General features: G+C 42.0%; 1 protein-coding gene across 1 annotated transcript in view; it reads left to right on the top strand.

Moving 5' to 3' along the window:
* FRAS1 (Fraser extracellular matrix complex subunit 1) overlaps nucleotides 1-26,619 on the top strand; it is a 502,478-nt gene that overhangs the window by 244,033 nt on the left and 231,826 nt on the right. Inside the window, exon 15 of the mRNA XM_081584176.1 lies at nucleotides 18,265-18,408. Coding sequence (XP_081440302.1) covers nucleotides 18,265-18,408 — 144 coding nt within the window. The remainder of the gene's footprint in view (nucleotides 1-18,264; nucleotides 18,409-26,619) is intronic.

Below are 26,619 nucleotides of genomic sequence, written 5' to 3'. Positions count from 1 at the left end.
TACCTCTTGTCCTGGACTTACGTATTCTTTCTACCAGAGTGGTAGTTTCATTACCTCTTCTTAAAAACCTTGGTATTAAATCTAAATCTGGATCCAGACTGGGCTCGCCTGTCCTGAGAACATTCTTTCTTGACTGTCTTCACCCCTCTTTTCAATCAACTTCTGTCTCACTCTGGTGGGACTATTAAACTGTTACATAGATCATAGATATAAGAACCCACACGAAGTTAGAACAACTACATTAATAGCTTAAAATGAATAGCTCAAGACTGTTGACTCTGAGTACAGAAAGAGTAGAATTTAGCCCATTTTTTAAGTATGTATCACAAAGGTTGGAGGATGGAGCTGTGTGTGCCCCTGACAGGTGCTACTTTCATTCTCCAGACCCAGAGATGGGAGGAGGGGTGACAGCTAGCTCAAGTGGAGACAAACCACCAGGATTCCGATCCTGGCTGTGTTGCTTCAAACAGCCTGTTCTTTAACTCTGTTTCAATTGCTTGTGGCTAAAGCGGAGGCACTAATGTCTACCACATAGCACTGTTGTGTGGATTAAATCAGTGAATTCACATGTGTCGATTAGGATGACACCTGGCACCTGTAAACCCTCCATGTATGTTAGGAGACGTGGATTTCTGCTTCCTAGTGTAATAGGACTCATCTCACACGCTAGAAAAGTAATGCTCAAAATTCCCCAAGCCAGGCTTCAGCAATACGTGAACTGTGAACTTCCAGATGTTCAAGCTGGTTTTAGAAAAGGCAGAGGAACCAGAGATCAAATTGCCAACATCCACTGGATCATCGAAAAAGCAAAAGAATTCCAGAAAAACATCTATTTGTGCTTTATTGACTATGCCAAAGCCTTTGACTGTGTGGATCACAATAAACTGTGGAAAATTCTGAAGGAGATGGGAATACCAGACCATCTGACCTGTCTCTTGAGAAACCTGTATGCAGGTCAGGAAGCAACAGTTAGAACTGGACATGGAACAACAGACTGGTTCCAAATAGGAAAAGGAGTACGTCAAGTCTGTATATTGTCAGCCTGCTTATTTAACTTATATGCAGAGTACATCATGAGAAACGCTGGGCTGAAGGAAGCACAAGCTGGAATCAAGATTTCCGGGAGAAATATGAATAACCTCAGGTATGCAGATGACACCACCCTTATGTCAGAAAGTGAAGAAGATCCAAAGAGCTTCTTGATGAAAATGAAAGAAAAGAGTGAAAAAGTTGGCTTAAAGCTCAACATTCAGAAAACTAAGATCATGGCATCTGGTCCCATCACTTCATGGCAAATAGATGGGGAAACAGTGGCTGACTTTATTTTGCGGGGCTCCAGAATCACTGCAGATGGTGACTGCAGCCATGAAATTAAAAGACACTTACTCCTTGGAAGGAAAGTTATGACCAACCTAGATAGCATATTAAAAAGCAGAGACATTACTTTGCCAACAAAGTTCCGTCTAGTCAAGGCTATGGTTTTTCCATGGTCGTGTATGGATGTGAGAGTTGGATTATAAAGAAAGCTGAGTGCCAAAGAATTCATGGTTTTGAACTGTGGTGTTGGAGAAGACTCTTGAGAGTCCCTTGGACTGCAAGGAGACCCAACCAGTTCATCCTAAAGGAGATCAGTCCTAGGTGTTCATTGGAAGGACTGATGTTGAAGCTGAAGCTCCAATACTTTGGCCACCTGATGCGAAGAGCTGACCCATTTGAAAAGTCCCTGATGCTGGGAAAGACTGAAGGCAGGAGGAGAAGGGGACGACAGAGGATGAGATTGTTGGATGGCATCACCAACTCAATGGACATGGGTTTGGGTAAACTCCTGGAGTTGGTGATGGATAGGGAGGCCTGGTATGCTACAGTTCATGGGGTCTCAAAGAGTCAGACACGACTGAGTGACTGAACTGAACTGATTGTCCTTCTTTCTTGTTCCTTGTCCCCCATTCCATTCATCCTCTGTTGACCACTGCTCTAGACCTTGAGAATATGAAGACAAATAAGGCTCCATGTTTGCCTATAGTGAGCTGGCACTCAAGGCAGGCTTAGCTGCTGCTTTGTAGAGATGTGAAAAAATAAAAACACTAACACAGAAACCTATGTAACTCATTCTATATAGGATTGCTGTGTGGTCTTAGATTTTGAAGCTTGCAGAATCAAGCAATTGAACAGTTTTTAGGTTTGTGTGAGCGGCATCATTTTGAATCTCAACTCTACCACTTTTTGCTGTACATTTTGGCAAGTCATTTAACCACCTTGAGCCTCAAGTTTTCTCAGCTATAAAATGAGGTTAATATTATCTACTTAAAACCACTAATATGAAGGTTAGAAAAGATGTTTGAAAATGTAAATATAGTATGACTGACACATGATATGTGGCCAGTGCATGCTTGCTAAGTCACTTCAGTCGCGTCCAACTCTTTGCAACTCTGTGGATTGTAGCTCACCAGGCTGCTCTGTCCATGGGATTCTCTAGTCAAGAATACTAGAGTAGGTTGCCATGCCCTCCTCCAGGGTATCTTCCCCATCCGGGGATCAAACCGACATCTCTTATGTCTCCTGCATGGGTAGGCAGGTTCTTTACCACTAGTGCCCCTTGAGAAACCCCACATGAACAATAAAAGGCAGCTATTGTCATTATCAAATATATTCCTTTATTTTTCAATTCATGCAGATGCAAATCAAATAGCTTGCATTAGGAAACAAAGGGTTTTGTGCCATTTGTGTCTGATTTTAAATAACTTTTTTATATTATGGAGAAGTAAATATAATACAGGGAATGGTTTGTTGTATTCATCACAACAAATGAAAATCGTTTTCTTTAAATGCTTCTATTAAATGATGAGAATCTAGAATGACTTGTTTCTTCACCAATATTATGCTACATTTAGAGGGAAAGCTTATGAGAAGAAAACCTGTAAAATTTACAGATAGGATGCTGACTTAGCTGAGATTTAGAAGTTGTAGTTTGAATGGAAGAACGTCTAAAGTTAATTATTTGTTGGAATTTGTGGACACGTAGCGCTGACCCCTGGTAACCAGGTGCAAAGCAGTATTTGCTGGGTCTTGGCCTTATATTCTGTATGTGGCTGAGCCCAGCCTGCCATGCCCAGGATGAACCTCTTGGCAAAGGCATTTATGAAACTGCTGTCCTGAAATCCTCTAGAAGATGGGACCCTTCCTGTTCTGTTGGTGTAGCCATTGTGAAGCTGATATCCTCCATGGTCCCTCCACACCTTCCAGAGTTGGGGGGTCATTCCCCAATTTTCACTCCTAGATCACTCATTCATTCCAGGGCTCAGCACATCCTGCCACTGTGTCTTCACTCACTTTGTTCTGCTCTTTAGATCATGCATGCTAAGTCACCTCAGTCATGTCTGACTCTTTGTGACCCTATGGACAGTAGCCCACCAGGCTCCTTTATCTGTGAAATTCTCGAGGCAAGAATACTGGAGTGGGTTGCCATGCCCTCCTCCAGGGGATCTTCCCGACCCAGGGATCGAACCTGTGTTTATTACTTTTCCTGCGCTGGCAGGTGGGTTCTTTACCTCTAGCACCACCTGGGAACATCATATGCATGTTCAAACATCTGGTATTCTACAGCAATTATGATTTCTCACTTAGCTGCTGAATATCTTGTAAAAAGATATATATACTGCTTCAAGTGATAATCCTGTCTCCTCCACTCTGTTTATACAAGTACTTGTTGAGGCTCTTCCATGTCCCAGGCTCAAGGAGACCGCAGTAAAGTGACAGAAAACCACGCTGTGGTTCAGGATTAGGTTCTCAACTGGAGAAGGGTGTCATTAAATAAGTAAATCCATTGCTTCAGATAGTTACCACTACATGAATTCATTACTTTCAGTGCTATACAGACAGTTTAAAAGTCTATTGTAGGAAGTGAGTGATTATTGAGGCAGGGGCAGGTCTTATCCTTCTGAATTCCCCACAATGCTAGGTACATATAAGACACTTTGCAACAATTTTTGATTAAAAAAAAAAAGTTTTTAAACCACTGCACAGAGGAGAAAGTAGAAGAATGTACAGGCATGCCTAGACTCTGGCTTCCTGGTAACCTGACTTCCATTTAGCTTCTATTATTTACTCCCTGTCAGCAGTTTCTAACGAGGCACGGCCTCGGGAAAATTACAGAATTTTATTTTTTCCCCACCCCTCTTTTTCTTGTCTTCATTTGCCTCTTCTCTAAGATAATTGGGTGCCTTGTGAGTGCTAAAATGGCGATTCTTTTTTTTTAATTAATTTATTTATTTTAATTGGAGGCTAATTACTTTAGCCTCAAAAGTGCACCAGCTTTGAGTTCCTTTCTTCATTCACTGAACTTGCACTGGTCATCTATTTTACATATGGTAATATACATGTTTCTTTTTTTTCAATGTCCTGTGATACTTCTTTATTTTTTTAAATTAATTTATTTATTTTGATTGGAGGCTAATTACTTTACAATATTGTGGTGGTTTTTGCCATACATTGACATAAATCAGCCATGGGTGTACATGTGTCCCCCTGTCCCGAACCCCCCTCCCACATCCCTCCCCATCCCATCCCTCTGGGTTGTCTCAGTGCACCGGGTTTGGGTGCCTTGTTTCATGCTTGACTGGTCATCTATTTTACATTTGGTAATATACATGTTTCTTCTGTGTATTCTTGCCACCTCTTCTTAGTATCTTCTGCATCTATTAGGTCCATACCATTTCTGTCCTTTATGGAGCCCATCTGCATGAAATGTTCCCTTGGTATCTCTAATTTTCTTGAAGAGATCTCTAGTCTTTCCCGTTCTGTTGTTTTCCTCTATTTCTTTGCATTGATCGCTGAGGAAGGCTCTCTTATCTCTCCTTGCTATTCTTTGGAACTCTGCATTCAGATGGGAACATCTTTCCTTTTCGCTCCTTTGCTTTTCACTTCTCTCTTTTCCCAGCTATTCGTAAGGCCTCCTCAGACAGCCATTTTGCTTTTTTGCATTTCTTTTCCATGGGGATGGTCTTGATCCCTGTCTCCTGTACAATGTCACGAACCTCTGTCCATAGTTCATCAGGCACTCTATCAGATCTAGTCCCTTAAATCTATTTGTCACTTCCACTGTATAATCATAAGGGATTTGATTTAGGTCATACCTGAATGGTCTAGTGGTTTTCCCTACTTTCTTCAATTTAAGTCTGAATTTGGCAATAAGGAGTTCATGATCTGAGCCACAGTCTGCTCCTGGTCTTGTTTTTGCTGACTGTATAGAGCTTCTCCATCTTTGGCTGCAAAGAATATAATCAATCTGATTTTGGAAAAGACCCTAATGCTGGGAAGGATTGGGGGCAGGAGGAGAAGGGGACGACAGAGGATGAGATGGTTGGATGGTATCACTGACTCAGTGGACATGGGTTTGGGTAAACTCCGGGAGTTGGTGATGGACAGGGAGGCCTGGCGTGCTGTGTTTCATGGGATCACAAAGAGTCGGACACAACTGAGCAACTGAGCTGAACTGAACTGAATATACATATTTCAATGCTATTCTCTCAAATCATCCCACCCTCGCCTACTCCCACAGTGTCCAAATGTCTATTCATTATTTCTGTGTCTCTTTTGCTGCCTTGCATATAGGGTTGTCATTACCGTCTTTCTAAATTCCATATATATGCATTAATATACTGTATTGGTGTTTCTCTTTCTGGCTTACTTCACTCTGTATAATAGGCTCCAATTTCATCTACCTCACTAGAACTGACTCAAATGTGTTCTTTTTTATAGCTGAGTAACATTCTATTGTGTATATGTACTACAACTTCCTCATCCGTTTGTCTGCCGATGGATATCTAGGTTGCTTCTATGTCCTAGCTGTTGTAAACAGTGCTGCAATGAACATTGGGGTACATGTGTCTCTTTCAATTCTGATTTCCTCGGTGTGTATGCCCAGCAGTGGGATTTCTGGGTCGTATGGCAGCTCTATTTCCAGTGTGTAAGAGGGTTCCCTTTTCCTCACACCCTCTCCAGCATTTATTGTTTGTAGACTTTTTGATGGCAGCCATTCTGACTAGCGTGAGATGGTACCTCATTGTGATTTTGATTTGCATTTCTCTGATAATGAGTGATGTTGAGCATCTTTTCATGTGTTTATTAGCCATCTGTATGTCTTCTTCGGAGAAATGTCTGTTTAGTTTTTTGGCCCATTTTTTAATTGGGTCATTTATTTTTCTGGTATTGAGCTGCATGAACTGCTTATATATTTTGGAGATTAATTCTTTGTCAGTTGCTTCATTTGCTGTTACTTTCTCCCATTCTGAAGGCTGTCTTTTCACCTTGCTTATAGTTTCCTTCATTGTGCAAAAGCTTTTAAGTTCAACTAGGTCCTATTTGTTTATTTTTGTTTTTATTTCCATACTCTGGGAGGTGGGTCATAGAGGATCTTGCTGTGATTCATGTCAGAGAGTGGCCTGCCTATGTTTTCCTCTAAGAGTTTTATAGTTTCTGGTCTTACCTTTGGATCTTTAATCCATATTTTTGTGTATGGTGTTAGAAAGTGGTCTAGTTTCATAGTTTTATGGGTGGTTGACCAGTTTTCCGAGCACCACTTGTTAAAGACACTTTTTCTCTATTGTGCCTTCTTTGACAAAGATAAGGTGTCCATAGGTGCATGGATTTATCTCTGGGCTTTCTGTTTTGTTCCATTGATCTGTATTTCTGTCTTTCTGCCAGTACCATACTGTCTTGTTGACTGTAGCTTTGTAGTATAGTCTGAAGTCAGGCAGGTAGATTCCTCCTGTTCCATTCTTCTTTCTCAAGATTGCTTTGGCTATTCAAGGTTTTTTGTGTTTCCATACAAATTGTGAAATTATTTGCTCTAATTCTGTGAGTAATACCATTGGTAGCTTGATAGGAATTGAGTTCAATCTATAGATTGCTTTGGGTAGTATACTCATTTTCACTACATTGATTCTTCCAATCCATGAATATGGTATATTTCTCCATCTATTTGTGTCATCTTTGATTTCTTTCATTAGTGTTGTATAGTTTTCTACATATAAGTCTTTTGTTTCTTTAGATAAATTTATTCCTCAGTATTTTATTGTTTTTGATGCAGTGGTGAATGGGAATGTTTCCTTAATTTCTCTTTCTGTTTTCTCATTGTTAGTGTATAGGAATGCAAGGGATTTCTGTGTATTAATTTTGTATCCTGAAACTTTACTGTATGCATTGATTAGCTCTAGTAATTTTCTGGTGGTGCCTTTAGGGTTTTCTATGTAGAGGATCGTGTCACCTGCAGTGAGAGTTGTACTTCTTCCTTTCCAATCTGGATTCCTTTTATTTCTTTTTCTTCTCTGGTTGCTGTGGCTAGGACTTCCAAAACTATGTTGAATAGTAGTGGTGAGAGTAGGCACCCTTGTCTTGTTCCTGATTTTGGAAGAAATACTTTCAGTTTTTCACCATTGAGTATAATGTTTGCTGTAGGTTTGTCATATACGGCTTTTACTATGTTGAGGTATGTTCCTTCTATTCCTGCTTTCTGGAGATTTTTATCATAAATGAGTGTTGAATTTTGTCAAAGGCTTTCTATGCATCTATCGATATAATTATATGGTTTTTATCTTTCAATTTGTTAATATGGTGAAGCACATTGTTTGCCTTGTGAATATTGAAGAATTGTTGTATCCCTGGGATAAAACCCACTTGGTCATGATATATGATCTTTTTAATATGTTGTTGGATTCTGTTTGCTAGGATTTTATAGAAGATTTTTGCATCTATGTTCATCAGTGATACTGGCTTCTAGTTGAAGTGGTAATTCTTAAAAAAAAAAGACAAACTTGTCCCTGGAACTTGGTTGGTATCCATGGGGTATTTTAAGCCACTCAGAAGGGAGGGTAATAGGATTGTCCTTCTAGAATGTTCTTTTCCTGAGTAAGCTAGACCCAGTGAAGCAGGTGACAGTGGTATTCCAAATCCCCTCCCTCTCTGTACATTCTTGTAAATGATAAATGGAGAGAGGAAGGAAAAAGCAGCTGGTGGTATTTTGCCTGGGACCTCTGCTCTATCAGGCTTCAACAGGCTGTGTTTGGCATTTGTCTGTGCTGCTTATAGGCCTTTGCTGTGCAGGCCAAAGACAGATGATAGAACAGACGTATCACATACCAGCAGAGAAAACCCACTGCAACTGCAAGGGAGTTTATCTTCCAGACAGATCCCATTCTTCCTGACACATCTGAACCCTCAAATATTTCAGCTATGGATTACAAAGTAGTGACAAGTCTTCTGGCTTTCCGCCCAGTTCCTAGGATTCTCGGTTATTTCAGCTAGACTGTAGGGCGTATGTTTGTACATTCCTTCTCTCTCTTCCCTGTCCCCCACCACCAGCACCCTCCATGTTCTGCCCTCCCCTCCCTTTTTATGCCACCCACAGGTAACCCAGTGCCTCCACGCTAATCACCACCCAGTTCTGAGCAGGCTGCGCAAGCATGGCCAGGAAGTCTGGGCACCATTGAAAGCTTGATACAGGCTGGTGGGTCCCTCCTTTGGCTCTTTAGTTTCTATAGACAAGTAGACTCAAGGTATCGCTAGAAAAATCGATATCCATTTAATTTACACATGCTGAAGAAAACCCCAGGGAGTTGAGGGTTGCCAGTGGTCACCGTGGATGAGTGCAGTCTGAGAATTCCCTTTGGCTGTCAAGCTCAGCCTAGGCGGTCAGTGCATTTGAAAATCTTCAGGGTGTGCTGGGTTGTAGATTTAGGAGGACAGGTAGAGGGGCAGCTGACAGAAAAGATAACCTGAGGAGTGTTACTGGTGAAAGGAATGTCTGCCTTCATCCTCTGACTTATGTGCCACTGAAGAGCTAGCCTGCTCGTAAATCTCTCTCCATGTGGATTTGCTGAAGCCTCCTTCAGCTGGAAAGTCACTCCTTCCATTCAAGCTCTCTGTCTATGGAAGACCTGCTAAAAATATAAATATGTTACCCAAGATGGGTGAATCATTCATCTGTATCATGAATGTGGTTAATAGATTAACTACCTATTTACCCAGCTTGTGCCTTAGAGGAAACGACTACAGACTTTTTTTTCTCCTTTAGTAATTTTCTTCTGTAAGCACCAAATGAATTCATCTAATAAAATCAGTAAAATTCAAGGTGCATAAAATCTGTGAAAATCCCTGACTCAAGCTCTCCCAAATCATGGCTGTTAGTATTTTGGTGACTATCTTCCTAATTTATGTAGTTTTTGTGCGTTGTGCACACACACACATACATATGAATTTATTTTTCAAAAGTAAAATCACAGTTTCTATATAGTTTTATTGCCTGCTTTCCCCATGTTTTTTTATCATCCTTCTACAGTGTCTTTTGAAACCTGTTTTATAGCTTTCGATCTGTGGCTCTGCAAGAATTTGTTGAGCCAATCCTCTGTTGTTTGACACTTCTTCCTAATTTTTCTATTATCATAAATAACCACAATGTAAACATTTTTAATATAATTGTGGTAAAAGAATCTGCTTGCAATGTGGAGCAGCTGGGTTTGATCCCTGGGTTAGGGAGAGTCCTTGGAGGAGGGCATGGCAATCCACTACAGTTTTCTTGCCTGGAGAATCCCATGCACAGAGGAGCCTGGAGGGCTGCATTCCATGGGGTTGCAAAGAGTTGGACATATCTGAGCAACTAAGTACAGACTTAAATATGTTTTATTAAAGTAAATTCTTAGACACTTGGTCCAAGTATAGATATGCACATATTTAATCTTTTGGCACACATTAACATATTACTCCCTTGTAAAGAAGTTTTCATTTGTACTCCTACTAGAAAGGCATGAGGGTGCTTATCTCCCACTACCTCTGTCAACACTAGGCGTTACAATTCTTATTACATTTGTCAGTTTGATTGATCAAAATGTAATCTTGGGACTTCCCTGGCAGTGCAATGGGTAAGACTCCAAGCTTCCAATGCAAGGTTTACAGATTTGATTGCTGATCAGGGAACTAAGATCCTACATGCCCCAAGGTATGGCCAAAATTCTTTTTTTAAATGTTTTTAATGTAATCTTGTTTATTCATTTATTTATTCTTATTTTGGAGATTTATATGAAGGAAGTTGAATTAATCATTCTTATCCATTCATGGCCCCTTTTCATCATTAGCCTGTGCCAGGCTGTTGTCCTGCTTATCTATCTTCCTGTCTATTCCTCTTCTTCCCATTACCTGTCCCCACTTTCCTTCCCCACTTAACTATTCTAATGCGATTTAATGTGGATTTGTTGTATGCATGTGCTCTTATTGTTTTGTATGCACATATTTTAAATATTCATACATGTTGTTGTTCAATTGCTAAGTCCTATCGACTCTTTGCGACCCATGGGCTACAGCACACTAGTCTTCCGTGTCCTTGACTATCTCCAGGAGTTCACTATAACTCATGTCCATTGAGTTTGTGATGCCATCCAATGATCTCATCCTCTGTTGCCTCCTTCTCCTCCTGCCCTCAATCTTTCCCAGCATCAGGGTCTTTTCCAGTGCGTCGGCTATTCACATCATGTGGCCAAAGGATTGGAGTTTCAGCTTCAGCGTCAGTCCTTCCAATGAATATTCAGGACTGATTTCCTTTATGTTGGACTGGTTGGATCTCCTTGCAGTCCAAGGAACTCTCAAGAGTCTTCTCCAACACCACAGTTCAAAAGCATCAATTCTTTGGTGCTCAGCTTTCTTTATAGTCCAACACTCACATCTATACATGACTACTGGAAAAACCATAGCTTTAACTAGACGTTCCTTTTTCTGCAAAGTAATGCCTCTGCTTTTTAATACACTGTCTAGGCTCATCATACATATTAACTGATGGATATTTCATTCTTTTCCTTTTTTCTTAAATTTTAAAGACTTTAGAAATTCTTAGAGCCATTTTAGGTTCACAGCAAAATTAAAAGGAACGGAGATTTCCCACACACTCCCATTCCCAGCATCAGTGCAACCTCCTCAATTATCGCCATTCTTCCCCAGAGTGGTAAGGGCTTCCCCGGTGGCTCAGTGGTAGAGAATTCTCCTGCCAGTGCAGGAGATACAGGTTTGACCCCTGGGTCGGGAAGATCCCCTAAATGAGGAAATGGCAACCCACTGAAGTATTCTTGCCTGGAAAATCCCATGGACAGAGGAGCCTGGCAGGCTACAGTCCATGGGGTCGCAACGAGTCAGAGGCAACTGAACACACACCCCAGATTGGTACCTTTGTTGCCATGGATGGCTTTGTTTCACTTTGTTTCCCTCACTGAACACTGTTTCTAAGATGCATACATGTTGCTTTGTGTACACCCAATCCTTTGCATCTAGTTGCTGCTCTCCTGTGTAATTTTCACATCTCTGCCTATTCGTGAGAATGAAGATGTTTTCATGTGTTTTTATTTTTCTCTTATGAACTGCCTCAAGTACATATCGGTTTTCAGAACACGTGGAGACCAGGCATTGCCATGTCAGGTGTTAAAGCTTCTGTTGGCACAGGGAGGAAGGTTGAGGGCAGAGACCTGCTTGGCAGGGGACAGAAGCAGGTGGAAGTAAAAGGATCACAAATGATAGTGACTCACAGGACACCCTCCTTTTAGATTTGTCTGGCGGCTGTCGCCCATCCTTCTTAGACTAGTAGCCTTGGCCTCAGGTGCGGTGTGATGAGGGGAGAGAGCACAGTTTGCCCAGCATCTGGGCTTCACTGTGAGCATCACAGAGCTGTTCGCAATCCGTTTCCAAAGGGTTTTTGTTAATATTTTATTGCAATTACAAGGAAAGAGCTCTACAGTAGGCGGCCTCTGGGCAAGACTGGAGCTCCTTTATGTAACTGCTGGAGGAATCCCTGTGGGCTCTGTTATTTCTTTTCACTCCCTTTCTGAGTGAACCTTCCTTTCCCGTAGTCTTTTTCATCCTTACCCTTTCTGCCTTCTGTTACATTTTAATTTGCTCCCTTTATAATCACTTTCCTTTTGTCACCAGTTGAAACAAGATTTGTTCGATCCCATAGGGTGTGCCATTCATAGGATCATGTTCAGTATCCTCTGCTTTCTCACATACATCATTTTGCCATATCCCCACGAGTTAAGTACAACAAATATTATTATTCCCACTTTACTGATTAGGAGAGCAAGGGGCAGTGAAGTTGAGTTTAAGATGGAAAAATTTTTTCCATCCAACAAGAGTGTTTTACTAGAAATTTACTCACTTGCCTTAAAACTTGGCAAGTCCTTCCTAGTCATGTGTGAGACGTGAAGGATAGCAGTTGCCAAGATGTGGATAAGGACCAGAATGAAGGAATTTGCCTTGTGTATGGTGTCTTGCTTACGCCTGGAGTTTAGGCTGCTTGATGTAGTTGAGAGTGAAAACTTCTTGGCAGTTTGTAAATCCGAACTGCAGCCTCACTGATGACTTTAAAAGGGCCACTGATCAAGTGTGCTTATTTCCTGGTAATGGACAGAAGACATTCCAAAAGACCATGGAACGGTGAGGATCCAAGTTTCCGTCTTTTCCCTTGGGGGATGCAATTTGAACTTGAAGGCTGAGCGAACAGGGATCTGTATCCACTACCTAGGGTCTTTGGAGGGCTTCCTGGAAAACAAGAAGTGGTCCCTAGGAAGTATTTTAACATTTCCTTGAGAAAGGGCTGCATTTTATTCTTTGAGTAGCACAGGTTGAATTTTTTTACAACCATCTTCTATTTCAAAATTATCAAATATGAAAAGGAGTGTGTTATTTTTAGAGTAGAGTTTCAATAGAGAGTTGCCAAAAGAAGAGTATTTCATTCTGTTTCATTTTGAAAGGAATTGCTCAGCAAGCTAACACATGTCTTGTTATGCTCCAAAAGAGTCAGGGGCTTTCCAAAATAAATTATCTTCTGCACATGAGATAAGATGACAGCTTTCTCTTATTCGTCCTCTGTTTTAATTTATCACCACAATATACATTTCAAATGCTGGGTGAGCTGAACATGCATCACTAAGAGAAATTATGGTGAAAAGTCAGGGACTGACCTTTTATTTTTCATAATAACCCAAATGCAATAAAAGCTCCATGTAAAATAAGCCTGCAAGGAGAGATTATCTGCAGTAGCATATGTTCAGTGTTAGAAATTAGAAATCAATTGCAAAACACAGTGGGAGTATGTCATTATGAGAAATGACAACTCAAAAAAAAAAAAAAAAAAAGGAAAGAAATGACAGCTCAGCATAGTCCTGTGTTAAAATAAAAATCCCTTCTGCTGTCCTGCCTGGCTGTGGAACATGCCTTGTTTTTGAGATGGGAAAAAAGAAAAGGTCCAGCATCACATTTGGCTCTCAATGTAGATAGATCCAGCATGGGTTTCCTAGGTGGTGCTATGGTAAAGAACCTGCCTGCCAATGCAGGAGACATAAGAGATGTGGGTTTGATCCCTGGGTCAAGAAGATCACTCTGGAGGAGGGCATGGCTGCACACTCCAGTGTTCTTGGCAAGCCTGTAGAATTCCATGGACTGAGGAGCCTGGTGGGCTATAGTCCATAGGGTTACTAAGAGTCAGACTGAAGTGACTTAGCATGCATGCATGGTTGGATAAATAGCAGGAGAGGCACATACAAAGGGCTGCAGGAACCTAGAGGAAGGAGTAACTGGCTTTGTCTGGACAAGTTCAGCAAAGCATCATAGACATAGTGACACTTTAGGACGCCTCTCAGATGTAAGCAGGATTGTATTCAGGGACCTTGGAAGGAGCCAGAGGCATTGCTGGCTGGGTCAGTCCTGTGTGGGGCATCAGACACTTGATCAACACATGGTATGCTTAGGGTCTTTCCTCCGTAGAGCTGGTATGGTGGAGGGAGGTCACAGCAGGCAGGGCTGAAAGGTTAGGTAGGGCTCAGTGTCTGACAGGGCTAAGTGCCATCCCTAAGTCCGGGGCCTCCATCCTGCTCATCTTTTGACCCCCATCCTGATTGGCAGCATGAGGGGTAATATTAAAAATATTTAACAAGCAGTATGGTATAGATCAGACTGGTCAGAAGGAGGGGAGACCCAAGACCCTCTCCTGTGTCAGACCTTTCATCATTGGATATGCTGTCTGCAGCATCCCCAGGGCTGCAGACAGAGTATCAGAGAGGGAGCTAGGACCACAGCCATTTACCAAACATGTTGGAAGTATTTGTACTGTTTCAACTGCCAGTGCAGCTGATATAATGCACTGCCATCAAACAGTCCCTGAACAACTGGGAAGTGCCCTTTCATTTCTCATCTCCTCCTTGCCCCCGGGACAGGAATGATTTCATTCCTGAAAGATATCTTGAGTTAATAACCCTCTCATCTCCCCACTGCAAAGTTAATGCTCTAAAAAGCAAAACTGATCAATTCCTCTGCCCTGATTGAAACTTTTAAGGGGATGATGTCCAAGGTCCTTTACCCCTGCCTGCCTGACACTCGTGATCTGACCCCTGTTGTCTTTTTCACCTCACTCCCCATCATCCCCTGGGGACTTACTCCCTGGTGCCCTGGCCTACCTGTGGCAGCTGGGAAGGCCCTCCAGACTAGTCCTTCATCTTGCATGTGGTAGGTGCTTCTGTTGAACATTGATAGATTAGCATGGCCTTCCTTCTTAGAAATGCAGTTGGATTTTTGTTTGTTTGTTTAGGTAACAGCTTTGAATCAACTCTATTTCCTCAATAAGACAGAAGCCCTTAACATTGATAGACACTTCAGATAGTGACTGTAATCAGCTGTTGAGAGTAGTTGAATAAATGAATGAAAATTTTCATATGCATTCAGGGTAGAATTTGCTACTGGGATCTTTGCATCCACGTATTTAGTTTTAAGTAGCATCAGTGGCTTATCTCAACACAAGCAGTGTTTTCATGCACCATTTGTAAATGAGCTGGTAAGCATAACAGGAGTTTGTAGAGCCCCAAGCAGTGTGCTCAACCGAGTTGACAAAAGAGTATGAACTCTGCCCCTGTGGACCTTATGGTGAGGGAGCCAGACGACAAGTAAGTAAATTTTGTCTGGCTTTACTTTCCACCTGCCACTCTCATCTCTTACTTGGACCAGAGCAGTCAGCTCCATGCTTGTCTCCCTGCAGCATGCAAGTCCTTAAACCCTCTCTTCATGACATCCAGAGGGAACTTTTAAACATCTCAAGCAGGTCTTGTGTCTATCCTATTTAAGCCCATTCTTGACTCACTTCGCAGTTAGGCTGAAAATCCTAATTTCTTTCCATGTTCTCTAAGGTCAAGTTTGATAGGGCCCCTGCCTACCCCTCCAGCCATGAATCAGGTCACTGTGCCCTCTGTTCCCCACTGTACCCCGAGATGTCCACCAGGCCCAGTCTCAAGAGGAGCCTCCAGTTCTCTGAAGCCCCTAGCTCCTTCCCTTTTCCTTTGTTGCTGCTGCTCTCTGGCTCTCTCCGTGGCTGGCTACCTCTCATTCTTCAGATCTTCTTTACATCAGTCCTGGGCACTTCCAATACTGTTATTCTTTTCTTTTAACTTTTAATTTTGTATTGGAGTATAGTTGATCAACAATGTATGTGTTTTAGATGTACAGCAAAGGATTCAGTTACACATATACATGTATCTATACTTTTTCAAATTCTTTCCCCATTTAGGTTGTGACATAATACTTAGCAGAGTTCTCTGTGCTATACACTAGTTCCTTGCTGGTTATCCATTTTAAATATACATGTTAAGCCCAAACTCCCTAACCATCCCTCCTCCCACTCTCTTCCACTCTGCTAACTCTTAAGTTCTTTCTTCAAGTCTGTGAGTCTATTTCTGTTTTGTAAGTAAGTTCGTTGGTGTCTTTTTTTTTTCATCAGATTTCACATATAAGCAATATCATAAGATATCTGCTACTGTTATTCTTTATCGAAGAGCACTTCCTAGCACTTAACACGATTTGCATTTATCTCTAAGTTTGTTGGAGAGAAAAGTTGTCTGAAATTAAAGCCTTTCTTTGCAGTTTAGAACTGAGAGGAGAGGACTAGGTCTTGAGATTTGCCATGTAGGCCTCCTTTCTTCTGATTCCAAAGGGACGCCTAATTAAGTTACTTAGGTATAGCTCGCAAGTCACCTGTGACCAGCAAAAGCATTCTCTCTGCCAATTCCAGTCAGAATGAATATCTCCAAAAAATAGGTTGTGCTCCATTGTAAAGAAAACACTTTGAAAATCAGGATACACTAACAGGGGCTTCCCTGGTGGCTCAGGTGATAAGGAATCCACCTGTAATGTGGGAGATCTGGGTTCGATCCCTGAGTTGGGAAGATCCCCTGGAGGAGGGCATGGCAGCCCATTCCAGTATTCTTGCCTGGAAGATCCCCATGGACAGAGGAGCCGGTGGGCTACAGTCCATGGGGATCACAAAGAGTCGGACGAAACTAAGCACACAGTCCATATGCTCACAGAAAGATGGATGATGTTAGCCCTACAGACAGTTTACCAAATCTGAATATATTCAGTCATTCAAAATAGACCTCTCTTTCTAGACCTAAGATGAAGAGCAAGAATGAATAGTAATAAAATGACCCAGCGATTCCACTGCTGGGCATACACACTGAGGAAACCAGAACTGAAAGAGACACATATACCCCAGTGTTCATCGCAGCACTGTTTATAATAGCCAGGACATGGAAGCAGCCTAGATGCCCATCAGCAGATGAATGGATAAGGAAGCTGTGGTACATATACACAATGGAATATACTCAGCCATTAAAAAGAATACATTCGAATCAGTTCTAATGAGGTGGATGAAACTGGAGCCTATTATATAGTGAAATAAGCCAGAAAGAAAAACACCAATATAGTATACTAACACATATATATGGTATTTAGTTAATCAGTAAAGATAAGCCTGTATGCGAGACATCAAAAGAGACACAGATAAATAGAACAGTATTATGGACTCTATGGGAGAGGGTGAGGGCAGGATGATATGGGAGAATGGCATTGAAGCATGTAAATTATCATATGTGAAACGAATCACTAGTCCAGGTTCGATGCATGATACAGGGTGCTCGGGGCTGGTGCTCCGGGATGACCCAGACGGATGGGATGAGGAGGGAGGTGGGAGGGGGGTTCTGGAAGGGGAAAACATGTACACCCATGGTGGATTCATGTCAATGTATGGCAAAACAAATACAATATTGTAAAGTTAAAAAATAGAAAAAAAAATAAAGCTGCCCTATTTAAAAAATAATAACTAAATAAAAACACTCAAAAAGCAACAATAAAAAAAAAAAGAAAAAATCAAATGCTGGAAAAGGAGGAGATGGTCAAACCTTAAAGGAATAACTCTGGTATAGAAACAACATATAGTTAAAAATCTAAGGTATAAGGGAAAGGCAGACTTCGTGAGTCCTCAAGATACAAGTTTAGAGCAGATGCTATGGGGAAACCAGAGGCTGAGCTGTAAGAGTTGTGAGGGAAGATGAGGGTGGGACAGCCGGGGTGGGGGAGAGATGGAAAGGGAGGAAAGGAGCAATAGAAGTCAAGCAGTACTGGATCTTTCAAAGTCTATTCAAGGGTAAGAGTGCATCAGTATCAGTTCAGTCGCTCAGTCGTGTCCAACTCTTTGCGATCCCATGAACCACAGCACACCAGGCCTCCCTGTCCTCACCAACTCCCGCAGTTTACCCAAACCCATGTCCATTGAGTTGGTGATGCCATCCAACCATCTCATCCTCTGTCATCCCCTTCTCCTCCTGCCCTCAATATTTCCCAGCATCAGGGTCTTTTGAAATGAGTCCGCTCTTTGCATCAGGTGGCCAAAGTATTGGAGTTTCAGCTTCAACATCAGTCCTTCCAATGAACACCCAGGATTGATCTCCTTTAGGATGGACTGGTTGGATCTTCTTGCAGTCCAGGGGACTCTCAAGAGTGCATGGCATCCCTCATAAGCGGATGCCTGACATGTTGGAGGTTGAGTGCAGTTATCTAATTTGACACTTTGTTGTGTGGTTTTGAAGGCAACGTGATGGAGGGCCTTCTAATTTCACTAGACAGACCGTATTTGTCTAGAAAATTATGATTCCATTCCCTGTGATTCCCATTATTCAAAAGCCTCTGGTTTTCTGTTCCAGTTCTCTTAGCAGTAATTTACGGAAGTTATGCTTCTGGCCAACAGAAAATGTTTTTCTTTTACTTTTTGGTGAGGGTTGGTATTTTCGTCCTGTGGTGCACATATGTGTCTAGTGGTTTAGGACTGAAGGTTCCAACATCCTCCTTATAAATTCTAAAACCTTTGAAAGAAAAATTGCCGTCAGTCCTTTCTACTCTGGGTTCTTCCTGCAGCCTGCCACGAGTCCTGTGCCGCCTGCTGGGGTCCCACAGAGAAGCACTGCCTGGCCTGCAGAGACCCCCTCCATGTGCTGAGAGAGGGCAGCTGTGAGAGCAGCTGTGGTGACGGGTTTTACAACAAGCAGGGGACCTGCAGTGGTAAGTGCCCCGCTTTGCAGGCCAAAGCGGTTTTTGCTCTTCCAGCATCCCTTGTTTCATTCAAATCATAGCACCAAAAACCATCGCTTCTTCTACTCAACAAATATGCAAACAATGCTAGGTTTGGTTTCCCAACGGGGTGTCCCAGGTGGCTCGGTGGTAAAGAATCTGCCTGCCAAAGCAGGAGACACAGGAGATGCAGGTTTAGTCCCTTTGTTGGGAAGATCTCCTGGAGAAAGAAATGTCAGCCCACTCCAGTATTCTTGCCTGGAGAATCCCATGGACAGAGGAGCCTGGTGGGCTACAGACCATGGAGTCACAGAGAGCCTGACGTGACTGAGCACACACACAGCATGCTGGAATTGGCAGCATTTTAGTAGTTTGTGGAACATGTTTTTTCCCACTGACAGAATCCCCTTGAATACCTTTGTCCCCCAACTGCTTGTTAGGCTGGGTGCTCTCTTTAACCTTGTCCTGCATGCATACGAGGACCACGAGGCTCAGGCCGCTTGCATCAGACCCATAGCTGGAGGGAGAGGAGCCCAGCTTCCATATATACATGGGGACCAAGGCACTCTTTGGGACTCCCGGGCCAGCCAAGGGCCTCCCTGCTTTTGGTGTTGGTGCCCCTGAATTGAAACTGAGGCAGTTATTGTCTATTCAACCTTTAAGACGACTGCAGACAATAAGAGTTAACCCAACTTCGTGCTCCTTGTGCAAAGCACTGTCCCAAGCGCTAAACGTTAACCCAGTGAGAGGCAGGAACATGTCAAGAGAAAAACCATGACCTGGGGCAAGTTACTTAATCTCTTCCTGTGTCAATTTCCCATTTTTTAAATGGCAAGAACAGTCCTACCTGTGGGAGACAGAAGGGCTCCTCAAAGATGCCCCTGTCCTGATCAGTAGCATGTGTGAATATTCTGCCTCAGGTGGCAAAAGAGACTTTGTAGGTATGATTAAGGTAAGGATCTTGAGATGGGAGTGGTTACTCTGGATTATCTGAATGAGCCAGTGTAATCACAAGGGTCCTGATAGGGAGGCAGGAGGATCAGAATCAGAAAAGGAGACCAGAAACAGAAGCAGACTTCAGGAGTGATGCTGGGAAGGGACTATGAGCATGCAGGCAGCCTATAGAACCTGGAAAGAGACAAGGAATAAACAAAGAAATGGATTCTCCCACCCAGAGCTTCCAGGAGGAATGCAGTCCTGCTAAAGCTTTGATTTTAGGACTTTTGATCTCTTAAGCTGTATGATAATAAATGTGTGCTGCTTTAAGCCACGTCTGTGGTCATTTTTTATAGCAGCAATGAGAAACCAGCACACAGCTAACTCAGAAGGCCATGCCAGGACTGAGTTAATGTAGGCGAGGCATTTAACACAGTGCCTGGTACAGAATAAGTGCTTTGTGTTCAGTGTTTAATCCTCCCAGAAATTTTGTGAGGTAGTTATCATCATCCTCTGTTCTCAGATGAAGAAGCAGAGAGACTAAGAAACGTGCCTGAGGTCACGGAGCTAATGAGGGGCAGAGTTGGGATTCATGCTGGGTCTTCTGGGTTTAGACCTTAACTGTCTCATAATTGCTCTGCTGCTGCTATAACATGATCCCTCCTTATGCACCTCTGCCCATTTCCTGTCCCCTCTCCTTCTCTCGCTTGACCATCTTCTCCTCCTTCCTCCTTGTCTTCCTGTGCGTGTGTACACACGTACTCAGTCATATCTGACTCTTGTGACCCCAGGGACTGTAGCCCACCAGGCTTCTCTGTCCATGGGGATTCTCCAGGCAAAAATACTGGACTGGGTTGCCATTCCCTTCTTCAGGGGATCTTCCCGACCCAGGGATCAAACCTGCACCTCTTGCATCTCTGTCAGTCTTTAGATCAGCCAGCTATCCCTGTGGCTGGTCCACAGAATGGGCATCTGATGGTGCATGAAAGGTTTGAATCAAGTTTATTGTGATGGTCAATATTGAAAAGTCAGATGACACTTAAAAAAATATATATATATATTTATTTTAATTGGAGGCTAATTACTTTACAATATTGTAGTGGTTTTTGCCATACATTGATGTAAATCAGCCATGGGTGTACATGTGTTCCCCATCCGGAACCCCCTTCCCACCTCCCTCCCCATCCCACCCCTCAGGGTCATCCCAGTGCACCGGCCCTGAGCACCCTGTGTCGTGCATTTTTTTATAACTAAGTCCACTAAATAAAAAAAAAAAATGTGCAGTCCATAAAACTTTCTCAAGTTATTATGCTCATTTTGTTTACTGAGCAGGGCAACAGCACAAATGAGATGATCTCTGAGACTTGACAAATGCACTTGTCTCAGAGAAGAGAGATAGCTCTTGGCAGCTGCTTGCTTAAAGCCGTGCAGGGATGCATCAGTATCTCTGGTGTGAGAAACCTCGCTCGATTTGGACAAGTCACAGGTGGCTTTTGTGTGGATTCAGGAGAGAAGGAGGAAAGAAAAGCAGGCTGCCATTACCTTGAGCGTTTTAATCTTTTTTGCCAGCATCACTCCCCTGCTCAATTAAACCAGATGTATTCTCCTAAGGTCGGCAGATGTCAAATTTGCACTAAATCAAAGGCCGGCAGATGTCAAATTTGCACTAAATCAAAGGCCTGGAGGCATGTACCCTGTAATTCCCCGAGGAAGCTGGCTACTGTCACTGTCGGGAGCGGTGACACAGACCTGCTACCGAGATGATGTTATCTGCATTGAGAAAGCAACTTTTGCTAAGGATGCGTGTATGTAAAAGAAGGGATACACAGTGTGAGCCTGAGGCAGTGAGGGGTGGGAGTCTGCTTGGGCTAAGAGGTTCAGTGAAGAAAACCAGACCTCCTTGCAGACTGGAAGAATTTAAAAGACTGCTGAACAGGTGGCTTTGGGAGAAAGTATACGTCTGAAATGCTATCTGTATACATTTTGAAACAAAGCAGAAAGAGAACTTTCAAACACAAGGATGGACCATTGCTGACATTAGTCAGCCAACCAGTCAAATGACCATCGGTTAATTAGTGAATGCCTGCCATGTGCTTAGCAGGTACAAAACTTTGTGATGCCATTGGCATTGACCAATGGCCCTTTTGATTGACAAAGCTAGAGTTTACGCTCTTCATAAAACTGTTCGAGTTCTCAAAGTCTGTGTCAAATGCCTTCAGAAAGGTTTGTATAAATATTTTCTAAAGCAACGGTGAACCAAGTCACTGATTGCTATCGGAATGTTAATTAAGACGTCTGATGGTGATAAGCCAACTTACTTTCAATTCAGATTAGTGCTATTCGAGATAAAGCCTGGCTGGTGTTGGTTTAATAATTTATAACCCAAGCAACCCATATCTGTAGAAATCTCAAGTTGAGTGCTGAGAAAAATCCAGCACAACCTGTTATAAATGGTGCTGTGCAATGGCAGAAAGAATTTACAATGACCAAGTTTGTCTGTGGTACATGCTTTGAGTTTTACAAATATTAGATATAAAGGGTGGGGAAATTCGAAGGAAAAAACCTCATTGTTTGGTCATGTAAGTACCTGTGCTGTTATGAAGGGCTTTTCTGGCTCTGGCTAACACATAAATCAAAGCAGAGTCAGAGGTTTCTGTTAGACATTCTCTCTTCCTTCCGCCTCTCTTTTTCTTCTCTTTCCTTCCTTCCTTTTATACTGATTTCCCTTCCTTACCTGGGCAACTATTTTAAATTTTTTATCCTTTTGTTTTTATGGGCTCATGTAAAATGAGTTTTGTTTTCAGTGAGTATATGTACATGTATATTTTTCTTAAATGATACCATGTTTTTTAAATTAATTTGTTTTATTTGGAAAACAATTACAATATTGTGATGGTTCTTGCTATACATCAACATGAATTGGCTACCGGTACACATGTGCCTCCCTCATCCTGAACCCCCGTCCCACCTCCCTCCCCACCTCCCTCCCCACTCCATCCCTCTGGGTTGTCCCAGAGCACCGGCTTTGGGTGCCCTGCTTAATGCATCCAACTTGCACTGGTCATCTGTTTTACATACGGTGATGTACGTGTTGAAATGCCATTCTCTATACATATATGTATATTTTTCTTAAATGATGCCATGTTATAGAGTTCATACCAGTTTATAGAGTTCATGTCCTTTTTTCACTCAGCAATATGTCTTTCAGATTCACCCATGTTGCTATAGCATCTAGGCCTTTGCTTCTCACTGCTGCGTGGGCCTTCCTGGTCTGCATTCCCAGTCTGCCAGGGACAGACTCCCCACATCTGTCCATCTGCATGCCATCACTAGGGAATACCAGTGAGCAACCTCCAACATGTCCTTTGATGAGCCTGCAGGGGTGGGGAGAAGGTTCCCTAGAATTGATGGATAACCCCAGAACAGAATTACTGGTTTCTTTTTTTAATTTTAATTTATTCTTTATGTGTTGACTCTGCATTTTCTTTATGCGACTAAGTAGTGCCAGGTAGCTTACCAGCATCTATACTCCCAAGCTTCAGGGCTGTCTCATCTCCACATCCTGGCCATGACTTGACATTATCAAACTTCTGGTTTTCCCCTGGTCAATAGATGTACAGGGGCATTCTGTTTTAATTTTCTTATTTCTGATTATTAATGAGTTTGAGATTATCTTCAACTCTTGTTGGACTTTTGTGTTTCCTCTTCGATAAACTGCTTTTTAATGTGTCTTTTCCATTGTTTCACTGGCCTTGCTTCCTTTTCATTGTTGATTTTATGGAGTTCTTTGCACCTTACGATACTAACTCTGTCAGTCTTAAATATGCAAACATTTTCCCATTTTGTTGCTTTTTAACCTTTAATGTGGTGCCCTTCATTGAACAAAAATATGTAATTCATCATTTTTTGATTTAACATTTTGCTTTTGAAATTTTAAGATAAAGACCTACCTTGCTCAAGTTCACAAAGAAATTATACTACAATTAATAGAAGAAATTCTATTAATTTCAGTTTAAATTTTATGTAGGCTGATCCATCTAGAGTCCACTTCTGTGAGATGCAGTTTGATTTTTCTCCATTTCATGATCCAGTTTTCTCCATTGATCTTTATCAGATATTAAATTTTCATATGCACATAGGTCTGTCTCTGAGGTATTTCATAGTCTAAATTTCTATTCCAATACCACTGTTACATTGTTTTGTTTTATTCCTAAATTTCTATTGCTTTGCAATATGTCTCAATGTCTGATTGGGCAAATTATCCCTTTCTTTCCTCTTTACTTATCTCCCACCTTGATATTTATTACATTAATAACATTTCTAGCAAGACCAAGTAACAAGTTTAATAACTGAATTCACATCAACAGGTTTTATTTTGATCCATTAGCCAGTTTGGAAAAAAAGCCATATTAATTAAAGGGATTAAAAGTAAAAAGTACCTTTTTCTTTGCTGCATATAATTATTTTTTAACACAGTGGCTCTAAAACTCCAAACATCAGATGCAAAATCCAATGGTAAGACTCTCAAGACATGGATTTGTGTCTTATATTTTTTAAAAGTAGACATGATGGCTCAGCTGGTAAAGAATCCGCCTGAAAGTGGGAGACCTGGGTTCAGTCCCTGGGTTGGGAAGATCCCCTAGAGAAGGGAAAGGCTACCATTCCAGTATTCTGGCCCAGAGAATTCGAAGTACTGTATAGTCCATGGGGTTGCAGAGTCGGACACGACTGAGTGACTTTCGATTTCATTTTTCACCTCTTGTAGTGCTAATGGTAAAATACATAGCCATAATCACTGTGGCCACCATAGTCATCAAAACCTCCATAATCACCATCATACCCATCATCTTCTAATCAAATTCTGTCATACATGCTTCCATGCCCAGCTCCATGATAATTACCTCTTCCTCCTATTGGTCTATCATATGGTCCTGGTTGCTAGCCCAGCAAACTTCTTGGTGGATCATAAAATCCTCTGATTTCCTTCCTGCTACTTCTGAAGTTCTCAATATCCCTGTGCCTTTCCCCAGTGCATTTTCTGCTGTCTCCTTTGAAGCAAAGGCACAAAGGCCTCCCCTGTGCTTCTCCCTTGGTAGTCCATTGTCAGTGTTATCCCACTTGGCACGATTTTCAACCCTTGAAAGAGCTATTTCTTCTTTGTTGCAGTCAACTGGCTGTCCACGAAGTTGTACTGTCCATCACTAGCGTTATTTGGGCCATTATGTTTCACAAGCCAATCCATCTCAATATTGTTTGATTTAAATGCCCCTTTTCCTTCAGATGCCCTGTTGGGTAACAGTGGTGCTGACTCCGGTGCTCATGGGGTCTGGTTGTGAGGAGGGAGGAGTTGCCCACCTCGTGTACTCCTCCCACAATGGTTCTTCTAACTGGCTCCAGCAGTGGCAACCACCCCCTTGTCACTTTTATTAAGTATTCATGAACTTTAGAGTATGTTTATTGAATTACTATTAAAATTCAACTAGAAGTTTTATTAATATTGTGTTGAAGTTTAGACTAGTTGGGAGAGAAATGACATCTTCCTAGTAATTTTATTTAAATTTACAACTTTTACTCCAAGTATTATTTTAGGTATGTCCTAAAACATTTTGTCTGTAATGATTTTATTGTTGGGCAATTCTGATTTTTAAAAAAGTTCTTTATTTCTGGGAAAATCCATTTAGTTTGTAGATTATTCAGTTCTGTTGAGATGTCTGTTCTAGAATTAGAAGCTTCAGAACTTTTTGGAAGGTGGGAGTGAAGAATAGTTTTTAGATACATTTTTTTGTTTCCTTGCTCCAGTTATGAGTAGAGGACATGACTTTCTCTTTCTCTGATATGAAGCGCACAGCCTATCCATTATTGAAGATCTTGCCTTACATGTTTGCTTCAAGAGAGACTGAATCATCTAGGGTGCAAGGTGGAACACTGAGTTCAGTTCAGTTCAGTTTAGTCACTCAGTTGTGTCTGACTCTTTGTGACCCCATGGACTGCAGCACGCCAGGCCTCCCTGTCCATCACCAACTCCCAGAGTCTACCCAAACTCATGTCCATTGAGTTGGTGATGCCATCCAACCATCTCATCCGCTGTCATCCCCTTCTCCTCCTGCCTTCAATCTTTCCCAGCATCAAGGAATTTTCAAATGGGTCAGCTCTTCGCACCAGGTGGCCAAAGTATTGGAGTTTCAGCTTCAATGTCAGTCCTTCCAATGAACATCCAGAACTGATCTCCTTTAGGATGGACTGGCTGGATCTCCTTGCAGTCCAAGGGACTCTCAAGAGTTTTTCTCTAACACCATAGTTCAAGAGCATCAATCCTTCGGTGCTCAGCTTTTTTTATAGTCCAACTCTCACATCCATACATGACCGCTGGAAAAACCATAGCCTTGACTAGACGGAACTTTGTTGGCAAAGTAATGTCTCTACTTTTTAATATGCTGTCTAGGTTGGTCATAACTTTCCTTCCAAGGAGTAAACGTCTTTTAATTTCATTGTTGCATTCACCATCTGCAGTGATTTTGGAGCCCCCCAAAATAAAGTCAGCCACTGTTTCCCCATCTATTTGCCATGAAGTGATGGACCGGATGCCATGATCTTAGTTTTCTGAATGTTGAGCTTTAAGCCAACTTTTTCACTCTCCTCTTTCACTTTTATCAAGAGGCTCTTTAGTTCTTCACTTTCTGCCATGAGGGTGGTGTCATCTGCGTATGTGAGGTTATTGACATTTCTTGCAGCAATCTTGATTCCAGCTTGTGCTTCCTCCAGCCCAACGTTTCTCATGATGTACTCTGCATATAAGTTGAATAAGCATGGTGACAATATACAGCCTTGATATACTCCTTTTCCTATTTGGAAACAGTCTGTTGTTCCATGTCCATTTCTAACTGTTGCTTCATGACCTGCATACAGACTTCTAAAGAGGCAGGTCAAGTGGTCTGGTATTCCCATTCAATATTTTCCACAGTTTATTGTGATCCACACAGTCAAAGGCTTTGGAGTACTCAATAAAGCAGAAATAGATGTTTTTCTGGAACTCTCTTGCTTTTTCGATGATCCAGCAGATATTGGCAATTTGATCTCTGGTTCCTCTGCCTTTTCTAAAACCAGCTTGAACATCTGGAATTTCACGGTTCACGTATTGCTGAAGCCTGGCTTGGAGAATTTTGAACATTACTTTACTAGTGTGTGAGATGAGTGCAATTGTGTGGTAGCTTGAACATTCTTTGGCATTGCCTTTCTTTGGGATTGGGATGAAAACTGACCTTTTCC

This window comes from Giraffa tippelskirchi, chromosome 1 (genome assembly GCF_054371585.1).
Source record: "Giraffa tippelskirchi isolate mGirTip1 chromosome 1, T2T-mGirTip1v1.2.pri, whole genome shotgun sequence".
In the NCBI taxonomy this organism is placed as follows: domain Eukaryota; kingdom Metazoa; phylum Chordata; class Mammalia; order Artiodactyla; family Giraffidae; genus Giraffa; species Giraffa tippelskirchi.
The sequence above is the reverse complement of the archived record's forward strand: the minus strand, read 5'-3'. Positions and strand labels throughout refer to the sequence as shown.